Below are 22,267 nucleotides of genomic sequence, written 5' to 3'. Positions count from 1 at the left end.
TATGTATAATCTTGAATTTGATTGTCACTCATAGCTCTCAACATCTTATGTTATAAAAGAAAATTTAAAGTAAAAAAAAATCTGGAACAGAAATCACATTATTGATATAAATATCACTGTCTATGTCTTTAACAAAGCTGGTTAATTTCATGAGTGCCTATTATCTTTAAATTATACTATCTTTGATGTTTAGAGACAACTAAATAAATAAGCTCGTTTCTAACATTGAAAAATCTATGACATCAGGACGAATATTTTGTTTACGTTATTAAAGTGGTCGTAGCTCCCAAAATTTTTAAATTGTATATTTATTGTATTACGATGATGTTATAATTGTTCTGTGGAGTTATTTAATTATAAATAATAGTGATTAATATTTGCGTTAATAAGTTGATTACGTAAATGCCGGTTTCCGGCTGCGACCTCCAGAAGGTCTTCGTTTCTAAAGCGTACCGAAATTCAAAGAGGTATAGGCGTGGAGGAGGGTATCTTCTCGTACATTGGAAGTGAAAGTGAATGAATGTTGGAGGCTTAATTAGAGAGGACGCCATCGGCAACGCCAGTTCCCCTGTTACCGTTGCGTCCACAGGTCGCGCACAGCGTACTCTTGTACGCCTTCGCCGCAATAAACGCATCGCCACTCGCCCACATACAGAGGTACGCACGTGCAACGTTTTACGAACCATAATACAGCGATGTGAACATTACAAGTATTACTAAAGTGCTTAAAATATCACTATAAATATTTACTACGATTTTAATTTCCTATTTTTTTGGTGAACTGCACATGTTCCAGACTAAGAATTTTAGGCCTATTATAATTAACCAAATTAAAATATATACCTATCGCAAAATTGTAAGTCTAGTGGTTAAATTAATAAACAACATTAACATTTTAAAGAGGGCTTTGACAGAACGGTTGCTTGTTGTTTTTCTCTTAAACTTTAAGAAATAACCGTTGCAGTCGTCCTCGTATAGTATAATCAATATATAGCCTCTAAGTATAGTCAATATATAGCCTCCTGTGTAAATTGTAATAACACATGGGAATTATCATAAAATCCGTCCTAAATCGACGATTTCTCGCGCTCAACACCTTTTCACGTAAGCGCTCAGGCTCACGACAAGCGGGTCAACGCAGCAAGTTTTGCTTTCACAAATACAACAAAATAAATTCATCTCACGTATCGATTGTCCTCAAACAGTCATGGACTGCATAAAAGAAAGCGAACACATAAACGGGTGTACCCTATTAGCGGTCACTTGTTTCGGAAGTACAAATGATTGTCACTGGAATCCAATTCATAATTTTATTACGGATGACTGTGTATGCTTTTAATGTGCAAATAAGTTGTGTAACTATTAAAAATATTAAAAATGTACTTTGTAATATTTTGGTTTGTTTTAAAAATTTTTTTTTACTGACAGATGATTCGGAAAGTTTATCTAGTGGCAACAGTGCTGCTTGCTGCACTTTGTTTCGCAGATGCCCAGCGTCGTCTGGCCCTTCCGGACCCAAAGAGTTGCGCAAACAGTACGTAAATAATTATTTTATTAATGTTAATACACAATTTTAAAAAAATGTGTTTGTCAGGCTTAGTAAATAACATTAAACAAATTATATTGTTTTTTTTTTAAATAACAGAAATAATTTTTTATTATCACTAATGTAGTAACATTATGAACGAATACCTTAAAAAACGATGTAGAATTCGTACCATGACACCAAACTAAACGATGATTAAAATAAACACAATATTTTGCTATAAGAAATTAGATTACTTATCAGAGCTTTCGTACTTTTTTAATGAAACTAAATTAACCTGACGCGATGTATATAATAAGACTTGAAATTTATGCAGCCAATTATTTATGCTTTATATATTCAATGAGCGTCTAAATAGTGAAAAATAAAAAAGGAAGTATTATTATTTAAATTAATAAAAAATAAGTTACCACAAATTATGTTACTTATTTAAAATATTTCCGTTTACAATAATTTATGAGATGATAGAAATAGGTTAGAAAGTTTTAATTAAAAATAGATGTTTTCTTAAATAATGAGTTTGGGTGCATTATAATGAACGCCACAAGTGCATGGACTTTGTGCACTCACGATATTCAGATATTCGAGTGTATTAATTTATAATTCGTTTGCTATTTCGTTCTTTGGAACAAAAATATGTAAAGGTCTTTTTTAGGGTACAACCTTCTTTGTATCTTGAAAATAAATCGTCACGTCTTTAAGTTATTAAGCCAAGGTCCAGCGCTTCTTTAACACACTTGTGTGATGGTCACATGATCGTAACATTTGTGTCCTTTCTAACTGCAGCTCGGTAACTGGTGGCTCACCTTGCGGTCTAATTGCTCTATCTAACAAAAATTGATGACCCCCGCATTAAAGATGTGTTAACACACCATTCACTCTCACGGCGACTACATAGAGCAGGAATACAAAACTATATCTGAATTTTAAAGAGAGAACTTTTTAAATATTAGCAAATTTCAATCTGCAATTAATGTATTAAATTGAGTTTTTAATGCGTTAAAGTGATGATCATAGAAAGGCGGTTGACTTGATGGGAAGCCAATAATTAATAATCTGGTTACCAATATGATTATAAATACAAAATCCTAGTCTACACTCATCATATGGCATAAATACTATGTTCCATTACACTGGAACACTGTCCATTTACGCACTAATGTTAGGCAGTCGATATTGATATGATTCTGCGACGCGTCGATATTATTGTCTGTCCTTATTTATCAAATTTATTTTATCACTTGGACGTAAATTCAATTGAATCTTATAGCTCATAATTTTTTTTAATCACAATGATAAATTATATACTAATAATTCTAAGTTATCATAATTACGCTAAGTTAAATGATCTTGTTATTTAGAACAATATGATTTTTATTAAATAGCTTATAGTTTCTGTTTCTTAAAATAATATTTGTAATTATAATCACAACCATTACTATGCAATGGTTTAACGTACGCTGAATATCAACATTTTGAAATGAGTTCTAAAATTGTATTAGTACTTGAAGTGGGAAGGCTGGGTTTAGTAGGTATAAACATATGGGTGCGTACGGTGGTTCACAATAGTCGGGCGACCGAACAATAATAATAAAGACCTTTTGTCGGTGTTTATTTGAGTCTACATAAACTCTAATACATAGGTAATAAATAGCTTTATGTTTGGTTGCACGGTTCGCATTGTTGCCAAACAGTATTTACTGGTACGAGGACACTGGATTACCGTAGTGTTGTATCATCGAGCTTTATGCATTATGTAAGATAAGTTTCATAGTTTTGATGAAGGAATTACTCAGATTACAACTTTTAATCGAAATAAATACAAAAATGTTTGAACTAATAAAACACTAATAGTTGTAAGAATAAATCCTATAGTACGTAAACAAAAACAGAGATTTAAATAGAACATGATATATCAATGAACTTAACGAAGCAAGGTATAAAAAAGCAAAGAACAAAGACATTTAAGTAAGCCGAGCCGGATGCGAAATTGAACAATGTTACTCGAGTCAAAAAACTTCATTCATTTTATTATGCTGTGAAGCTTTAAAAACACATCATTAATCACAGATTCATTAATGGGTTGTAGTAGTCACTCATAAATAAATACTGTGTTTAATTTTTTAACGAAATTAAGGTGGGACATATTAGTGAAATGAGTTAAGATTGAATTTGTGTGGTAAAATATTTTTTTAAATATTTAGCAGTAGAAACCGTGATTAATTTATTGCATAACAGTTACGCGCTTATTGAAGAAGGGAAACTTTTAAAAGCATTTTACTTGCAACTTTCTCTATTGAATTGAAATGTTATGACTACACGTGTCCAATAGATTCTTAACCTAGAAGGTAATGCGGATTTTAGAGTACACAGCTTGTGTATTGCATAACGCGTGAATAATCTGAACGTAGAAGTTGATGGTTACTATGCGTCGATTGAGTAATTTGTGTACTCATCTATAAGTGTTACGTAAACTTCAAAACACTTCACGGAAGTCTATAACTTTCCGATGTTAAATAATTTTAGCGAAGGTTCCTAATCACAGTCGTTACTTTCTAGTTACGAAAGACCGCCTTAACGGCATGACCTGGCGTTGAACTTTTCAAATTATCCCTGTTTGACTTAGCAAATCGTGCGACTGCCATAAAGTGCTTGATTGAATTAAATGTTTAGATATTACAAGGAAAAATAGAAGTTAATCCTAATTTTCTAAATTTCGTTTCAGGCATTATAAAATATAATAGCGCCAATTTTGTCTTCGAATAAGTGAAACCTTACATAAAGTTTAACTAATATAATAAATTAATATTTTTATAACTTTATCTCTGTTTTTCAAGCGAGAATTAATGAAGAAATTTTGTTATCTGTGACGCTACGTTATTTTAGAATCTTTCCGCACATGATGATAAGTTGAAAATTTAACTCACCGAAACTAATAATATATCGAAATAAATTATTTTATATATCCAGATAAACTCACTTTAATACTTTGTCACTTTGTTGTCGCCTGTGTTTTATATTGTAAAACTGCAAAAATCTCCAAAATAAAATGAAATGAATAGAAATATTGAACTCAAAGAACAGATGTATTTAAAGTAAATTTAAAAAGATTATAGTAATTCTTAGCAGGGCTATTATTTTAGTGATTTATGAGAAGCAGTATTAGAATAAGTAATATTATGTAAAATAGTGAAGTCTTAAATAAAAATAAAAGGTCTCTAAATATCTGTTATTATAGGTTAAAGACCGAAATAAACATTTATTTTCAGATTGTTTAATTTAGGACCAAAAACATTTTTTATAAACAGAAACGTACATTTACGCGATTAACAAGACGAGGTCAATAACGAACTTATACCATGGTAGCTTTACATCCACACACAGACACCTGCAACAATTTTGGTAAATTTTTCTTTACACTTATATATTTTTTTGTCAACAGGGGTGCGCCATGCAAATTATCGCGATGCTCGCGGAGTTTTACACTCGTATTTTATAAGCTGGGAGCATGGACCAACCCGTAACCTGGAGGTAGATTGGCTCGACGCAAGGAATATATGCCGTCGTCACTGCATGGACACCGTTTCAATGGAAACGCCACAGGTTAAAAGCATTAATTTTGTTATAAGATTGCATAATGTTATGGAAAGATAGGTTTCGCTAAATAAAATCTATATAGATTTATCGGGGTTATATCTGCCGGCAAATAGTTGTCATATTATGGCCTGTATCACTAAACATCAAGTGCCCGCCCCATAATGCTCGTAATTTTTTAAAAGAGAAAACAAAATAAAAATAAGAAAAATTCTTGTTTTTATTACCCAAAAATTTTTCGTATAATTTATAATACTATCTAATTCTACATCAATACCTTAATAGACTGACTTAGCTTACTTTACAAACATAAATGTGAACAAAGTGTAAATATACCTAAATATTAAAGTCTTATCCGTTATTTAATGTTGAGATGAAGATATATTGCTTTAAAATTCAAGAGTAATATAACGATAGGATTTCATGTTTAATTTTTTTTATTCTATTATTTTTATGGTCATGGAGGATTCTAAACAATTCAAAATAGAAAAATTCAATTTTTGTAGTGTTTCTTGTATCAGAGTTATTTAATTTTTGTGAATGTGACACTATAATTTTGTGGCGTAAATAATTGAGAGACGTTAAGATTTGTTCGAACTTTCGGCCAAAATCATCATTATATGTCTGAAACGATCGTAATATTTTTAGTTTTATATTAAGTCTACATTACCTTCATGCCCTGAGTTTTTGGATTCGTTATCGTTTCTACAAATTATTATAATGTAAATCAAAATTTCTCTTTGTTTAATTTATGTGTATTAATATAATTTTAACAAAATTTAATCAACTTCGTCAGTCAATTAATGTAAGAGAGAAAAGATTTTTTATCGTTTAAGGGGTTATATTTAAAGAATGACAAACCAGTGAGTAATATTCCGATCACTCAGTAGGTCCGCTTTCTACCAAAGTATTTTGCGATATCTTACAGGTACCACTTTGTAATGTACTAAAATAACTAAATGTTATAATTTGCATTTGCAAGATAAATTTCAAAACCGCTTTGTTTTTATTAAATATTTATTTAAACGATTTGAATAATAAAAAATCAAAATCGTTATAAAGCAAATTTAATATCATAAAACTTGTCAATATTTTGAAAAAATTTAATAAATATACGGAGTGTGTTTAAATCTTTGCTAAGGTCAAATTGCTGGTTACGTTTTAAGTAATCCAAGAAATTGCTTCGTTATAATAGTACAGATTACAGACGGTTTCTCTCACAACCGCATGTCGACATCATGCAACAGGGTCATCTGAGATGCATTCACTTTCCCAGTATTGACATACACTAATTCACTTTTTGCAACAGCATACGCTTTTAAAAAATTAATGACATTTATATACTAAGAAAAATCAAAAATGTATGCTAAGATCACTTTGATTATCTCTGAGCTAGCAAAATCATAGAAAATTTTTACTACAAAACTTATGTATGTTATCAAAGATTTGTTATGTAAAATATCAACAAGCCAATTGTATAATACGTTGATTATATTTTTTGTTCACGAACATGTTCTTCGAAAACATAGCAACAGCACTTATCTATTGTCTAACATTTATCCGGGTGTGTCTGTTTGCGGAAAAACATGAACAGGTTTTGTCTTCCTGCGGCGTGTAAAAGTTAGCACTTCTATTGTTATGCAGCTTCAATTAGTTTTTAAATAGAAACTATTTTTTAATGGTTTTGATGTCTATGTCCGGCATTCCGGGTCGATAATTGCAAAGTAAAACACACATCCAGTTATGGCGAGACATCAATATGTATTAGGATAGCCACGGAGACTGATTAGGTTTGTAGAGCGTGGAAGGCGTCCGTGAAAGGGGTGCAATGGCCTAGTGCGTTAGTTCTCGTCGGCATAGAAGCGATTGCGTCGAGAAGTGGCGCACGACACACATTCCTGTTAGGTGTGTCGCCTTGCATCGGACACGAGCGCTGTCGCACTTCCGGCCGCAATTATATTAATATATTACACTATTATCTACAAATTATCAATAAGTAGAGTCATTTCGCTATTTTAAATGTCAAAGAAAATATTTAAACAGTCAAGTTTTATTTTCTCATTTAAATTATTTGTAACTACTTGCGCCGTGTTTCACGTTATCTATTTTACAACAAAAAAACTACGAAAATTTTTGACCTGTCAAATAAGAATCTTTAAATAATTGCAAAAAACCAAAGATTTGATTGTTAATTTAATTTATTTATTTGCAGGAAAATGAATTTGTTAAACAGAGGATTGCTCGCGGCAACGTTCGATACATCTGGACATCTGGTCGTAAATGTAACTTCGCCGGCTGCGACCGTCCAGATTTACAGCCCCCTAATGTAAACGGCTGGTTTTGGTCTGGATCTGGTGCGAAAATTGGACCGACTACCCAACGTAATACTGGTGACTGGTCTTACACAGGAGGCTATGGTCAGCCACAACCCGATAACAGAGAAGCTGCTCAGGTAAGCTATGCAGACATTTAGCTTAATTTATATCAACAAAAAAGACAAAAATTATGATACAAAATTACAGTAGTGTAGTAATATGGAAAATTAGTGAATCAGTATAACGTGTATTTATATAACTTCAATCAGAAATAACATGTTACGGTGTGAAAAACGTAAAAAATAGTGTGCCAACTCTTATTGAGTTAGATACATAATTATATAACCTTTCTAAGTTTCAAAGCTTTGCAAATACTATGTTACGTGAAAGATGAAAACGACGTAAACTAAACATAACATTAATGTACAATAAAAAAATGTTTAAAAATAATCCGAGTAAGAAAAAATTATATTTATGTTAGAAAAATAGTTAAATAATACGTAAATAAAATTATTATAATATTTTGCAAACACGAAATTCATTCAACAAAGATTTATGAATATGTAATTATAAGCAAATATTACTTCGTAACAGCTCATCTTTACAGTTCGTTGTTTACTTGCCATATTATGCAACGCCGGAGAAAGTAGAAAGCCATTTTTTTTTAAATAAATATTGTTATATAAAGTAACGAATTTCTTCTTAAACTTTTAGCACATTTGTATCAATATTATTAAAGGTAATAATTTAAGGAGACTTTATGTAGTGTTTCTCAGTACACATTCGTAGTATTTGTCGTTTGGTTTAGATTTCTGTTCCTCTACTGTAAGAAGATCTAGGTTAAGAGCTTTCACCGCTCCACCGCCTCACGCCAGCAAAGATTTAAATACCAACAGAAAAAAAGCATACTTCAATACCAAAAAAAAAACTACGAATATTTACCAAGAACTAAACTCTTAGATCGCTTGGACGGATGCTTTATAGAATAAATGGAGGCGTCGGCCCCGAGATAGGACGTCGGCTTTCACCCCGAGACGCGTTTAGCATTCCGATTTCAGGAACCACGGCTCGATCGTTTGTTACTATTAGATTATCCAAAGAGAATAGACTAGAGAAATGCTATAATTATCCATTCAATTGGTCTAGTTGGCAAAATATTCCACGAAATTAACGCTCTTTATTATACTCATGCGCTTGCCAGGCTTTATAATAACAGGCAGACATATGTTTAGAGAAAGCTTTTCACTACAAATCAAAGTCAAAGTCAAAATAACTTTATTATATAAGATCATTAGTCTATAATCATCATTTTAAAATGAAGCGTACGTCAGTACGCAATGCGCCACCTACTGAGAAGAACTGAGAAAAAACTCAGTGGGGTTTGTATTTTTTTTGATGATTGATTGAATTTTTCTTAAAAAATTGAACAATTCTTTCCCAGACTTCTTAATCCTGAACATACTCTGAAATATAGTAATAGGCCTTTTGGCAGAGCATGTGCTTAATAAATTTCTTGAATTTAGGGGATAAATTTATTGCGTCGTATTATATTTTGTTATAAAATCGATGTTATGAATTGTAGCTGTCTATGTAATTAAAATATTATATTTAAATTAAATAAGTTTAAGGACAGAGGATGAAACTTTGTTTATACGTGTCATACATTTTTACATTTATAATAATTTCCAGGGAAATGACGAGTCCTGTTTGGCCATCCTCAACAACTTTTACAACGACGGCATCAAATGGCATGACGTGGCCTGCCACCACGTCAAACCGTTCATTTGCGAGGACAGTGACGAGTTGCTCAACTTCGTTCGTTCCCGAAACCCAGGCCTACGTATATAAGACCGGTTAACCTTCGTATTGCACCCCCGCCCCATTCTTTAGATGGCTGACGTTGTACAAAATTAACTATTTCTATTTAAGTTATTTATTATTAAAAATAAACAATTAGCCGTATCGGTTAATACTAACCTTATCTTACAAAGTTTTAAACAATTCACCATTGTTAGACTTTATAAGTATTACAATAGATATGTAATGTACCTTATTTTCAGAACCACGCTTATAGGTCAGTCGTTTATTGTAAAAAGAACTTACGCACAAAAAAATAATTATAAGAAATAGAATAAATTAATTACATTGTAATATCTTTTATTACTTGTTGCTTACCCTACATTTTATAGTACTAAGATAGAAACGTGTCATGTTACATGTAGGAATCATTCAACAAGTCATTGCCGATTTCAAATACAAAGGAGAATTCTGATTTTTTTTAAAAATATATAACTTTATTCAATTACTTATTGCCCGTTGTTTGCGACCTTTTTAGTATACGTACTTCCCATTACTGTCAAAACATACTTCGCATCATTTTCAATACATACTTTCATTGCCTAGTCTCCTGGATTTTAATTTACATTAGAATAGTACTAAAGTACATAAATCAAATAATAATCATGTAAGAATTTATTAAAATTAATATAAGTTCTCATCGGTCCAAAAATTATTTCCTTTTTAAAAGTATAACATCCGCATTGATTAAATTCTGAAGTGTTTTCACTACATTACGTACAATTATTATTTATATGATTAATATTTCAATTTATCAAACTTTTATTACATTCATTTCCTAAAAAAATCTATTCAAATAAAAAATATCAAACGTACTTATGCATTTTATAATAAATAGTTTTATTTATTTCAATACATTTTAAACGTCAATGCATAAAAAAGCAGTACAAGGGCATGGTAAAATTTTATTACAGAAAGTAAGGAAACCAAATATTTACAAAATAAAAAATATTTATTACAAAGGAAAATAAATTACAAAGATGTATCCATTTCAGTCTTTTTATAAAATGTGATAGTTTTGAAAAGAAAAAATTACATGATTTTTGTATGACATGCGTACATAATGAGAGGTTACTAGATAACTTAAAAATAAATAATTTCAAAGTTTAATAAGATTTAATAGTTAAAGAATAATGACAATGACAAACTAACAATTATTGTACGGATCCACTTTAAAGTTAAGATGAATCAAGTCTAAAAACTAGTTTCAAGTGCATCTGAGCAACATTCACTTATACACTTGCAAAACACATTTTTTTTTTGACAATGTTTTTATTAAGAAGCCAAAAATGTTATAAATAAAATAACTGCTGAAATATTTGCATTAACAAAAATTTAAGAATAATTCTTAAGGTTACAATGGTGTTAACTTGTCAACTAATAAAAAAATACAAAGAGAAATGTTAACATTTAGATGTTCATATTTTAGTTAAACAAAATAATGAATAGCATTTAACATTTGAATAGCACGTCAACAATTAAGCATTAGATGAAAGTAATACATTAAATTCAATACTTAAAACTATTTACAGATATCATTAAACAATGAGATTATTAAAATGCTAATGAAAAATGCACTACTGCGTCAAAATTTAACATCATATTTTATGCATAACAAATGTCAATAATGAACATTTATTTAATTGGCAGAAGGTTTAAAATTATACTTTTCAAAATGTATAAATATGGTATAAGAAACACTACTTAATCCTAAACAATTTTATTACGTTATATAAATAAAAACACAAACAAACATTTTGTATACCGTACGTAAATAACATGAATCCTTGATAGTCAATTTCCCTACGTCCGATAAATTATGATATACTTATATGGCGGGCGCTTGAAAAAGCCCTCAGTTACGACTATACGTAATAAAGTTTCACAAGATATCTTAAAAACTCCCTTTCCTTAATTTAAAATTTATGTCATTATAGTTTTTAGTTAATCGAATATGTAAATATTGGTTTGACTCATGTAAATGAGTAGGTCTATGTTTTAATCTGGACATCAAACAATGTTAAATTTCATTTTAATAAAGCAACTGTTGATTTTCTTGGGCCTGTGGTAGCTTACTAATCATAATGTTAAAATAAATACCAATTCAGAAGTGTAAACGCCTATTTGAATAGATAGATAGATTTTAATTTGACAATTACCGAAAATAGTTTTAATGTTGATACTGCTAGTTGGAAGATAAGCAACTGACGTCGTTCAATATGGCGGAGAGCAAAGGTTTATCTCGTAGGGCTTCAATGAGCTCGGCTTCGTCCCAGTGGAGACGCAGACGACGAGAGCGCCCTCCCGGGCCGCAAACCCGCAACGCGCCACGTGTCTCCAGCAACGAGCACGCACTCGACATCTCACTCATATCTAAAGGCGCGATATTACGAGCGCTTGCCACCCTGCAAGTAAATAATCAGTAATAATAAATAAATATAAATCCATTTTTCAAAGTATGATAAGATAAACATTTATTTTACAGCACAATGATACACAGAAAACAGTAACAAAAACATTAAAGTAAAGTCAAAAACCTACACAAATAGAGAATATGATAAAATAAACCACAATATAAATATTTCATCATGTGCAATCGATGTGCGGCACAGTAGAGTGAAATGTGTAGAAAAAGAGCTAGTACTTTTAAGAAGTAGTAAGAAGAGGGTGCTTCAGGGCGTTTTGCTTTACTTTTAAGGTAGCAAAGCTTGACAACTCAAATCTTATCTCAAGCCGCTACTAGTTACTTAGTACTACTCTTTGGATTTAGAGGCCGCTGAGCTCTTAGATCGCCTAGGTGGTCGTTCAATGGAGTGACTAGACCCAAGAGCCTCCTCAAAGGGATCTTGGCTTGGATTGTGACTCAACACCCATTGAGCAATCCGACTCTAAGGGGGCCAGGAATAACTTCTGGCAGTACAAAGTCTGCAGAAACATATATTTTACAATAATTAATTTTAATATATAGTAATCTAAACCTTGAAAACGCTTTTTGCTATATTATTTTCTTTTATTACCTTATTCATTCCCAAACCATTGACGAAAGAGAAAAAATATGTAGATTACATAATTGTTGTCAGCTATTAAAAATATGGTAAGAGAGCACTTTTTTGGTGTCTACAACAGATATTGACTAGCAATTATATCTTATTTGTACTTATGTAATAGTTTTTTATGTAAAATGATTATTTGTACATATATATGTAAAAATATATATGTAAATATATATCATATTTATACTTATTTAGTAATTAGTAATTAAGAAATATTAACTATGTTTATCCATTTATGTCGTTATAAGAAGATATATCTGATCTCACCTTTTATAAACATCGTGCAATTTGCCCATGTTCAATTCCTTATTTTTTCCTTTAGTTAGCATCAGCATTACACTGCACAAGATCAACTTCTGTTGCATCGGTAGTCCATCTTCAACGTCGTTTTCAATTTTCCTACATCCCCCATAAATATCATTGAGCACTTCTAATACTTGTTTCACCTCTACAGTTACATTTGCATCCATCATTAAGGTTTCAACAGATCGGTTTTCTACAAACTTACTGCGTCTCGCTAGTTCAATTACACGCTTTCCAATGTCAAGCGCCCGTCGCATATCTCCCGACACGGCCGCTATTTTAGCTAATAAAGGTGAAAACAATCTATTAAAATACATTCGCTTAGATTTTATGTTCACGTTAAAATTTATCATTCTCACATAATGAGATGCATATTTGCCAAAAGTTATTTTCTGGTTAAAAAGTCATGGAGGATATTTTAACAAGTGACCATATCACGCGGTACAACGAATTCGGTAGCACTAGAAAAATAACTTTCACCACTATACGAAAAAAACCAAGATTTAATGTTTAAATCCTAAACAGTGGCAGCAATGTGGAATTACATTTAAATACTCGTTTAAATAAACTTACCCGCTAACATTTGTAGAGCAACAGGCGAAAATATCCGGCTTTGATCCTCGCCGGCAAGCACATTCACAAATATATCAATAATTTGCTGTTTTGTGTACGGTGCAAAGTGCAGAGTCAATGGGCGCAGGGAGCATCGCGTCTGCAAACGCGGCAGGGTCCGTTCCGTCAAATCTAAAGCATTGGCGATTCCGACCAGAACTAGATGCGAACTGAACAAGGCGGGCCATTCGAATATTGTGTACAGAACGGATTGCCGCTTACTGTCTAATTGGTCGACTTCATCCAGTACCAATAAACTGTAAAATAACATTTTAGTTCAAAAATCCACTGAGCATTTAACAAATCAATAAGATTTTTTCTTGAACCTGTGCAATGAAAAAAAAAAACTAACGTTGTAAATGCGCTTGAAATTTCATTTTTTATTTAAAAAATTGTGATGCGTAAATCTTTTTCAGAAAATTCTTCTTAACAGTACGTTGGCCTTGCTGTGCTATTAAAATCGATCGCCAGTCCTAAGGCATGACGCCTGTACCGTGGAACGGGCTATCGATTTTGATAACACAGCTAGACACTATGGCTAATTTCGAACGAAGTTACTGTAATCTCTCACCGCAGAGAGATATAACCCCAAATCCCCCCAAACGTTTTCCATTTTCGACCCTAAGAGGGCAGAGTGTCTTGTGCAAAATCTTTTACTTATCACGTTTTAACACATTAGGTAAACCCAATTCAATGGATACGCAGATGTGATTACATCATCATCATTTTAGCCGTAGTATCTAATGCATGGACTTCGGCCTCCCCCATAGATTCCCAACAAGATCGTTTGGAGGCAGACGACCTTAGGAAGGTTGTCTACCCATCTTTTGAGTTGATCTCCGCTTCAGAACCTTGGAAAGCCTAGCGACCATTTGTTCAGCATGCTGTGCTGTCCTGCTGGCTTGCCCATTTTCCTTTTAACAAAATGATGTTTCTCAAAACCAGTTTACTTACATCATTTTATCATTTTTCTTTAGATACTTCTCTACGGCGCTAAGACACGCTTTTTCCGTAGTCCCCATTGGACGTAATTGCAACTCTTTACAAATTCTACTATAAATACTGGTCGCTGACTTCATCATCGTGCAATTAACGTACACTTGTTTGTAGCCGTTTTTTATCTGAAATTAAAAAAAAAATATCTGTAATAACCATTGGACGAGTGAAATACCATATCCGGAACATGAAGAAATGGAAAATAGCAAGCAAATGGCGTAAGTTAAAAACTTCCCGACTGAAAAGGGAACCAAAGAAGACAAGTTGAATTTGTAAGAGTTTCAGAAATAAATTATGTATACTTGATGTTTTATATTTTGATACCGTAAAAACATTTTACCTGCGGGGCCTGGACTAACCTTTGCATCGTCTAAACGGTTGATTATAGAATTAATATCTAGAAATACTTTTAAAACATAGTAATAATAAAAAAGGATAAAAAATTCTGGTGTGAAACAATAAAAAAAGTTTTGTATTCAGAAACCCATAGGTGACGACATTTGGATGATAATTGAATAATGTTGTTTTGTTCTCATAATTTATTTTAAATTAATTGATGTCATACGTTTTTAAACATAATTTACCAACCAAAACATTGATATATTACTTTTAAAATTTAATTTTTAATAAGACTGCCCGAAAATCTTACACCCAATATTTTTTTAAAAATAATTCGTCTGTCTTATTCGCTATGCCCGATGTAAGTACATTTATTAATCGTAAGTATATATAATATTTTTTATTATTTTAATTTTCGAGACTGGCGTCTAATTATCTTATCTTTACTTCAAAGTACGACTATTTTGGTAGCAAATTAATTGCGAACGAAATTACCCCATGGAAATGATTATATATAAAATTAAACTCAGTAAAACTGTCCATATTTTCAAACCGCTGTCTCTGCTATGTTTCTGCATTTTTTATATTTATAATTGATATTAAAGGATTGTAAAAATGTTTAGAATCTAAATGATAATTACCTTTGATAAATGTAAAATATATCTTAAGCTTGCCGTCTTTCCTGTACCGGGCTGACCGGATATATATAAAGACACTGATTCTTTGTTGTCAAGGTGATCCATTAAAACGTTTTCAAGCCACGCGATCTCCTTCTCACGACATACTAACGGTTTTATTAAGTTATTACTGTTGACATACCTGTAATGAATAGTAATTAACAGTTTTACTTACTAAAAAACCAAGTTTTGGGAGAATGAAAAAAAAATCGATATTGATGATTAACAGCGTAAACAAGGCAATAATGAACTTCAACGCTAAAGCCAACTTTCGAGAGCATTGAAGTCATTTGATAATAATATTAATATCTCAAAGTATTAGAAATTCCAATACTTCACTGCCTACTAATGTGCTTAGTAAAGTATTGATGAATTTGGACATTATGAGGAAATCAGCATATCCTAGGACCAAAAATCTAACATGTGTGTCCCGTAAGCCCACGTGGTACTGCCGGCATTTTGTCGCCGATAGAAGCTTGACTCATTACAACACTAGTACTAGGTTTAAAAAATGTTGCTATGAACAACAAGGCGCACCAATAAGTCCATCCTCGACTAGTTTAAGATTAAGACAAGATTTTCCACAATATGCTACCAATGAGTCCTAAGTTATTTTGGTAACATCGAAAGTAGACTGTAAAAGACCACGTGGGCGATCGACCTCCTGGTCTGATCGAGTTAAATCAATAACTGGACCCCCTTTACGGCTACTCTGAGGAAAACAGAGTATAGGATAACATTGAACTTGTCATCGATTTCTTCGAGGAGTTTCAAGACAGGCACGGCTTTCAGCATAAATGAAGATACGATTAAAAGGAAAATTGCGTTTTACACATATAATTAATAAAATCTTCAACTCACCCGTCACTAGAGTTTTCTTTATCAACATCGTCATCGGAAGTATTGGTTACTTTCAATATTTTTGTAGGTGAACACTCTAGAAAAATACGTTATGATTTTTTTAAATGTTAGTGCAAACTTCTTAAGGCTTAAATAACTTGATGCTAATGCTGTTTAATGCTTGGAAAGAGAACACAGGATCGCTGAAGGTAGCATAGGGAAAGGTAGGTTTAAATGGAGACAGGCAATGCTATTAAGATGCTTCCACACCGCAATTACTTTTTATTTAACGTAAAATAAGAAAGAAAAATATTCTTATTTAAAAAAAGAAAATATGCCTCAAATTAGTTCCTTAATTTCCATGACGACACAAATCAGATACGTCCCCGGCCTGCAGGAGTTTGAGTCCATTTGCCGAGCGACTCGCTTGTTGAAGAGTTACTCTGCTATATTTTGTTAATATCTGTTATTAGCAGTATGGATGCGGTCAAGTGTGACCTTGTTGCTCTATGGGGGTGGCCTAAGTCCAGCAGGGATGGCCTACGCCTCAAATTATGACGATCGAGTTGCTCCACAGAGGTAACTGTGGTGGGGATGCACCTTTGCACACCATACATGATACAAGTGTGAAACTATAATCTATTTCTATTTGCTTCCAATTATTATGGTCACCAAACCTGGGCCTCATTTGATCCATCGATCGTGTATTTATAAATTATACTAGAAACCAATCACGAGAAATTACGTTTAAACATAAAGTATGTTCAATTTCAATTTTATAAATAAAATTTGAATATTTTGGTATCATAACTATTTTTCGGTTCAGAACTGTCCAATACAATCAATTGACACTGGAAACATTAAATTATTGCATCAATTTCGTATCATTTACTGACCGACAACATAATATTATAATTTACGAAAAAAATTTTAAATGTATCTAAGATCTACATATTACTTTTAAAAAACATTCTGTACCATTTTACATCAAGCCTAGACTAATACAATAGAAATGTTGACCTGGTGCATTGACTACAGTAAAACTGAGAGGAATTTCACAAACACAAAATGTGCCCTTTCATAGAAATAATATACTTTTGTAAATTTTATAACAAAAGTATTTATTACTTGGTAAAAATTAAATTGCAACTACCATACAACAATTACTTTTAAAAGTTTACAATGCTAACCATATTCATTTATAATTATCATGTCATCATCCATCTTTTTACTTCTCTTCAAATTTACATTAGATTTTGAACTGTTTTCTTTGGTTTGATTTTCTTTCGATCTAATATTAGTCTTTTTTCTATGCTTAAAAGGAATGCTGGCTTGAACTGCAGACATCTAAAAAAAAAAATTCAGTCATTTAACATACCAAGAATAAATTTAAATAAGTTTTATTCTATATTTAGGTATATAAGAAAACAACAATTAATGATAAAAAATGTTTATTATTTAAATTGAATTCATTTTAAAAATAATAAAATTTACAAAAAAATATTTACTTTTTCGAATGTTCCATATAGGGAGCATTACAATAAAAATTATATACAAGTAAATTACAAAGTATCTTTTTAACAATTTAAGTGTAAGTACTTTATAATGTACTTGGTACTTATCTTGATTATCACTTAAAACAAAGTAATTGACAAACACAAAAGACAGTTAAATCTAAAAATAGGAGCATAAATCAATTCTATTAAACAACATAAGTAAGATACAATTAATACAATGTTATCAACACAAAATAAAGTTAAAAAATCACAAGTGCTCTTATACTATCACTTTTTACAGGTGTTAATAATTAATACATGTTGTAAATAAAAACAACTTTTTTTACTGCTTATCTTTGCTATTAAAATCATTTTGACTTTGGTGACCCATACTCGAAATATTTTTATTATACAGATCATATTGTCTATGTGCCTTAAGCCATGCTGTTTGCATTTCCATCTGGTGTCTTAATAATTGTGTTATACCAGGATGTGTAGAAAGTAATGGTGCCTGAGTTAAGTAATCTGCCGAAGTATTCATAACAGGGCTTGGTTTCATTGTTGGAGTTAAGGGTTGACGAATGCCAGGCACTTTCCCAGCTGGTATTAATGGTTTCATTGTTTTAGAGGGACCAGGAGAAGGTTTTGGTGATTCACTTTTACTTGCATTCATGTTAGACAATTGTGTACTTGTTATTTGATTTGATTGATTGATGTTATGCTCCAGTGAATTATTATTTGACTGCTTTTCTTCTGCAATTACTAGCTTTGGAGAAGAACTAGGGGATCGTGTTTGAGATCTTGGAGAAGGTTGAGCAGTGTTTTGAAAACTATGGGCAGTTATTGGATAACCCAAATTTGGGATCATTGAATTCGAATTACCAACTTGCTTCATTTGGTTTAGTTTGTTGTTAGGTACTTCCTGTCGTAAAGTGCCAGGTATTGTACCACCAGAATTAATCTTATCCAGCTTCATTTGATTTATTCCACTTGTTGATGGAACCCTTAGAGGAGAATTTCCTGTGTTTGTTGGTCTGTTTGACATACTTGTAAAAACATTTGCTTGTGATGAGGCAACAGGTAATGATTTTGATGACAAACCTTGTTTCTTTGCTAAATTGGCTATAGATTGCATTGTTTCAAATGCTTTTGTCTGTTGTGGACCCAACTGACTTTGAATATTATGAGGAGTAGATAAATCTAAAGCAGCACTGCCTTTATTTTCTAATGGAGGCATGGTAGAGGGAGCAGATTTGATATTTGGATTTCCAATTTTATTTACAGCATTAAAAGCTTTGGGTGTTGCTGGAACAAGTTTAGGGACTTGTGCTTTATTTTTTGACAGTTTCGACTTTTTATCTGATTGCATAGATTGTAGCTGTTGTTCAAATGTCTGCTGAAAAGTAATTGGTGCAGCAAAGGATCCACTCTGCTTACCTAATTTTGTGTCTGCAATTGGTTTTAGATTTGGTATAGGTCCTTTAGCTGATGTCTCAGAGGATTTATTGGGTAATTTAGCTGATATTGTATTGGAATCACTTTTTGATGAAGAGACTTTTATATCATTATTGCCTTCATTTTTACTGCCCTTTTTAGGATCTGTTTCAGGCAGTTTTAAAATTTCAATGTAATTATGAACTGGAGGGCTTGGTACTTTGTGTGCTGACATATTACTAGCACTGGACAAATTTTTGTTAACCATAATTTTTTTCTGATCAGCCACTAAGGATTCTGAAACACTCCTTGTCTCTAATTTTTGATCAGTTAAAGTAATTGATAATGATGAAGGAATGTTTATTTTGCAGGAGTCAAATAATGACTTTAATGGATCTCCTGATGTTTGGGTTGGATTAGGTAAAGACAGAGATGATTTTACTTGTGATAATATTTTACTCCTGTCTATAGTAGGATCACTGTTATTTGCCAGAAGATCCATACGCACTTTATTAACTGATGGACCTTTATTCTGTAAAGATGTTGAAGACATTGTTGCACTAGGTTTTAAATCTGGCATTTTTTTAATAGTTGGTTTAGAAACTTCAGGCAACTTTGACGCTGATGAAGATGTCTCCAATTTCGGTATTTGTAGTTTCAATGGAGAAACAGTTTTTGGTGTTGAGGAGGATTGAGGTGTAGGACTTTCGTTCGGTTTTCTTTTAGGTGATGATGTATTTTGTGAAGCAGAATTATTTCTTTTCATTCCAATGTTTTCTGATATTTGTGGTTTGACTACAGCAGATTGTTGTTGTTTAATTTCTTTTGGAGAAATTGTTTGCTTTTGGGAAGGGCTATTTAAAAATGTTGATGTCTGTGGACTTTTTACCGCTTCAGCATTATCTTTCAACTTTTCAGAATTTTCATATGGTTTTTCAAGTTTAGGTGTGTCCTTTGCAAGATGAACAGTGGAAGTTGTGGTAGCTGTACCAGGTATCTTGGCTTTTTCTAACTCAATTTTTAATTTTTTCATTTCAGGAACATGTGATGATAATGGTTGTTTTCGTTTTAAGGAATCATCAATTTTTGGTAAGTTATTTTTTACTGAAGTGTCGATGGAGCTTAAAGCTTCGGTTGTATTAGCCTTAGGAGGAGAAGTTTTAGCGTTAAGAGTGTTATTTCTAGCTGTTAGTTCAAAAGAATTTAAAAACTGTGACTTTTCAACTTCATCATCATTCTTCTTAAGGGAGCTAGCACATGAAGAGCTTTCTTTATTCTCAACATCTTTGATATGATTTGTTACAATAATTTTATTCAATTCATCACTAGTCTTTTTTATATCATCAGGCATAGGACTGTCAGTACCGGATGATGCTTCAGAAGCATTTTCATTAATATTGGGTAGAGGACTACTGGTATTAGTTTCTTCTGTTGAAGTAGGACTTGGTTTTCTTCCCGGAAAGAGAGAACTTTTCCTGTTAATATCAAAAAATCTGTTCCTCATAGCTACATAATCAATTATCTGATAAAAAAAGCGCATTGGCTCATTTCTTTTCCAGTTATATATATATGCTATATCCATTAATGTGTAATAATCAGGCAATGGTACTCTTTTGTATAATATATCAATTGCAAATTGTGTACTATCTATTTCAAATTTCATACTGAGGAATTTTTTGAGATGATTTATATTTACTACAGCTGGACATTGTAAATATCGCCGTGCAGATGCTAACGTATTTTGAGCTTCATTACTATCTGATGATTTACTCGAAATACTGTCAGCATCAGTAAGATCAGCATATTCCAATGAAAAAGAAATGACATCTTCTGGGCTGAATATAATTCTTTCAGTATCTTCTCCTCGCTGCTCAGGGGTAGCAGAAGCAGCTGGACCTGGTCTAGACGCGTAAAACTGCTGACGTCTTTCCATTTCTTTTTGAAATAGCCCAGGTACTAATTTATAAACTATATCTTGAAGAGCTTTATCGAGTTTAATGTTAGGTTTCGCTGAATTTATCATCATTTCGCAAACAGGACAGTAACTTTTCACCTGCAAATGTTTAATTATACAGCTACGACAGAATGAATGCAAACATTCCACGATAGTGGTCGCATCAATATAGTAACCACGACATAACGTACACGTAATATGTTCATTAACTTCCCCTATTAAAGTTCTTTGTGGTACTACTACACTATTATTCTGTTCTGCCATCTTCACAATCTTTTCATCGGGTCCTTTATTAGAAGTAACCATTTTTAGACGTTCGACGTTAATCACTAATATAGATTGTAACACTCAGCATTGCAACAATACACACAATGATTGAGATTGTTTCACAACTATTAAAAATACACCACGACCGAATAATAATCTTTAGAATCAATACAAACTATTCAAAATTGCGAAGCGACCCGTGTAGCTTGCACACGACATGATGTTTTGTTATAAGGTTGGTAACACTGATCTTCCGAAATGTTTATATGTAATTTAAATGAAGAAATTTAACGAATACGTAAAACGAAATACAAAAACCTACATCATAATATCATATTTCTTGTATTTACTTACCCTGTCTAATGCAAAATATCACAAATCACAATAAATATTACAGAAAGTCACAGTTAGAATTTGGCGCGAATATTAGAGAACTATTTTATGTCAAATAAACATATGGGCAGAGTTACAAATATAAACCAGATTAAAAATGTTATATTAATTTACACGGACAAAATTAAAAGAAAAGTGTTTTAAACTTACTTTTAGTTCAAAGCTTTTACTTCATGCTTTTAAACGTTTTATAATATTCTTTTACTCTTTGCGCAATTTTATGATTTTAATTATCTTAATTCGATTTTAAAAATAGAAAAATTGTTCACACGTAAAGGAAATGCGGGTTTTTACAGTGTAAAGTTTTAAAGTCTAAAAATAATAATTTTCTGATGCTTCCCACTACAAATTTTTTTACTGTCTTGTCATAATAACATGATATAGTTGAAAAAGAACAAATTAAAAAAATATTATTAAAAAATAACAGGAAAATTGTTTTGCATACTTTTCTTTGCATTGCGTACTTTTTTATTAAAAGGAAGACCACAAAGGGCTAATCTTTAATTTCACATAATAAGGAGACCATATTTTATAAATTAAAGTATCTTTGTTTTCTGCCTTGTAAAAAAAAAAATTTCGTTATAGTGTCGT

At 31.9% G+C, this 22,267-nt stretch overlaps 2 protein-coding genes across 2 annotated transcripts; one reads left to right on the top strand and one right to left on the bottom strand.

Moving 5' to 3' along the window:
- The first annotated feature begins 479 nt into the window (after positions 1–479).
- LOC137921980 (uncharacterized) lies at positions 480–9,600 on the top strand. Its single transcript, XM_068764789.1, has 5 exons — positions 480–657; positions 1,429–1,534; positions 4,989–5,149; positions 7,353–7,592; positions 9,145–9,600. Exons 1-5 carry the CDS (start codon positions 517–519, stop codon positions 9,301–9,303), a joined length of 807 nt encoding a protein of 268 aa, XP_068620890.1. The 5' UTR covers positions 480–516; the 3' UTR covers positions 9,304–9,600.
- Positions 9,601–10,879: 1,279 nt separating this feature from the next.
- On the bottom strand, positions 10,880–21,495 carry LOC137921910 (polycomb group protein Psc-like). Its single transcript, XM_068764699.1, has 9 exons — positions 17,976–21,495; positions 17,744–17,765; positions 17,323–17,479; positions 16,154–16,229; positions 15,257–15,434; positions 14,235–14,401; positions 13,242–13,537; positions 12,633–12,951; positions 10,880–11,717 (listed from the first exon to the last, which is right to left on the bottom strand). Exons 1-9 carry the CDS (start codon positions 21,320–21,322, stop codon positions 11,498–11,500), a joined length of 4,782 nt encoding a protein of 1,593 aa, XP_068620800.1. The 5' UTR covers positions 21,323–21,495; the 3' UTR covers positions 10,880–11,497.
- Between the last annotated feature and the right edge of the window lie 772 nt (positions 21,496–22,267).

The sequence above is a fragment of the Battus philenor genome, unplaced genomic scaffold, assembly GCF_028537555.1.
Source record: "Battus philenor isolate CCGP_79_NKW_IND1 unplaced genomic scaffold, ilBatPhil1.0.hap1 SCAF_2, whole genome shotgun sequence".
In the NCBI taxonomy this organism is placed as follows: Eukaryota; Metazoa; Arthropoda; class Insecta; order Lepidoptera; family Papilionidae; genus Battus; species Battus philenor.
The sequence above is the reverse complement of the archived record's forward strand: the minus strand, read 5'-3'. Positions and strand labels throughout refer to the sequence as shown.

Coding starts and splice junctions, on each gene's coding strand:
- LOC137921910 (XM_068764699.1), bottom strand. CDS start 21,322: ATGGTTACTTCTAATAAAGGACCCGATGAAAAGATTGTGAAGATGGCA. Junction 14,402..15,256: donor ATATTTTACATTTATCAAAG/GTAATTATCATT, acceptor TTTTAATTTCAG/ATAAAAAACGGCTACAAACA. Junction 13,538..14,234: donor AAGAAAAATGATAAAATGAT/GTAAGTAAACTG, acceptor GTTATTTTACAG/TTTATTGGTACTGGATGAAG.
- LOC137921980 (XM_068764789.1), top strand. CDS start 517: ATGAATGTTGGAGGCTTAATTAGAGAGGACGCCATCGGCAACGCCAGT. Junction 658..1,428: donor CCACTCGCCCACATACAGAG/GTACGCACGTGC, acceptor TTTTACTGACAG/ATGATTCGGAAAGTTTATCT. Junction 1,535..4,988: donor CCCAAAGAGTTGCGCAAACA/GTACGTAAATAA, acceptor TTTTGTCAACAG/GGGTGCGCCATGCAAATTAT.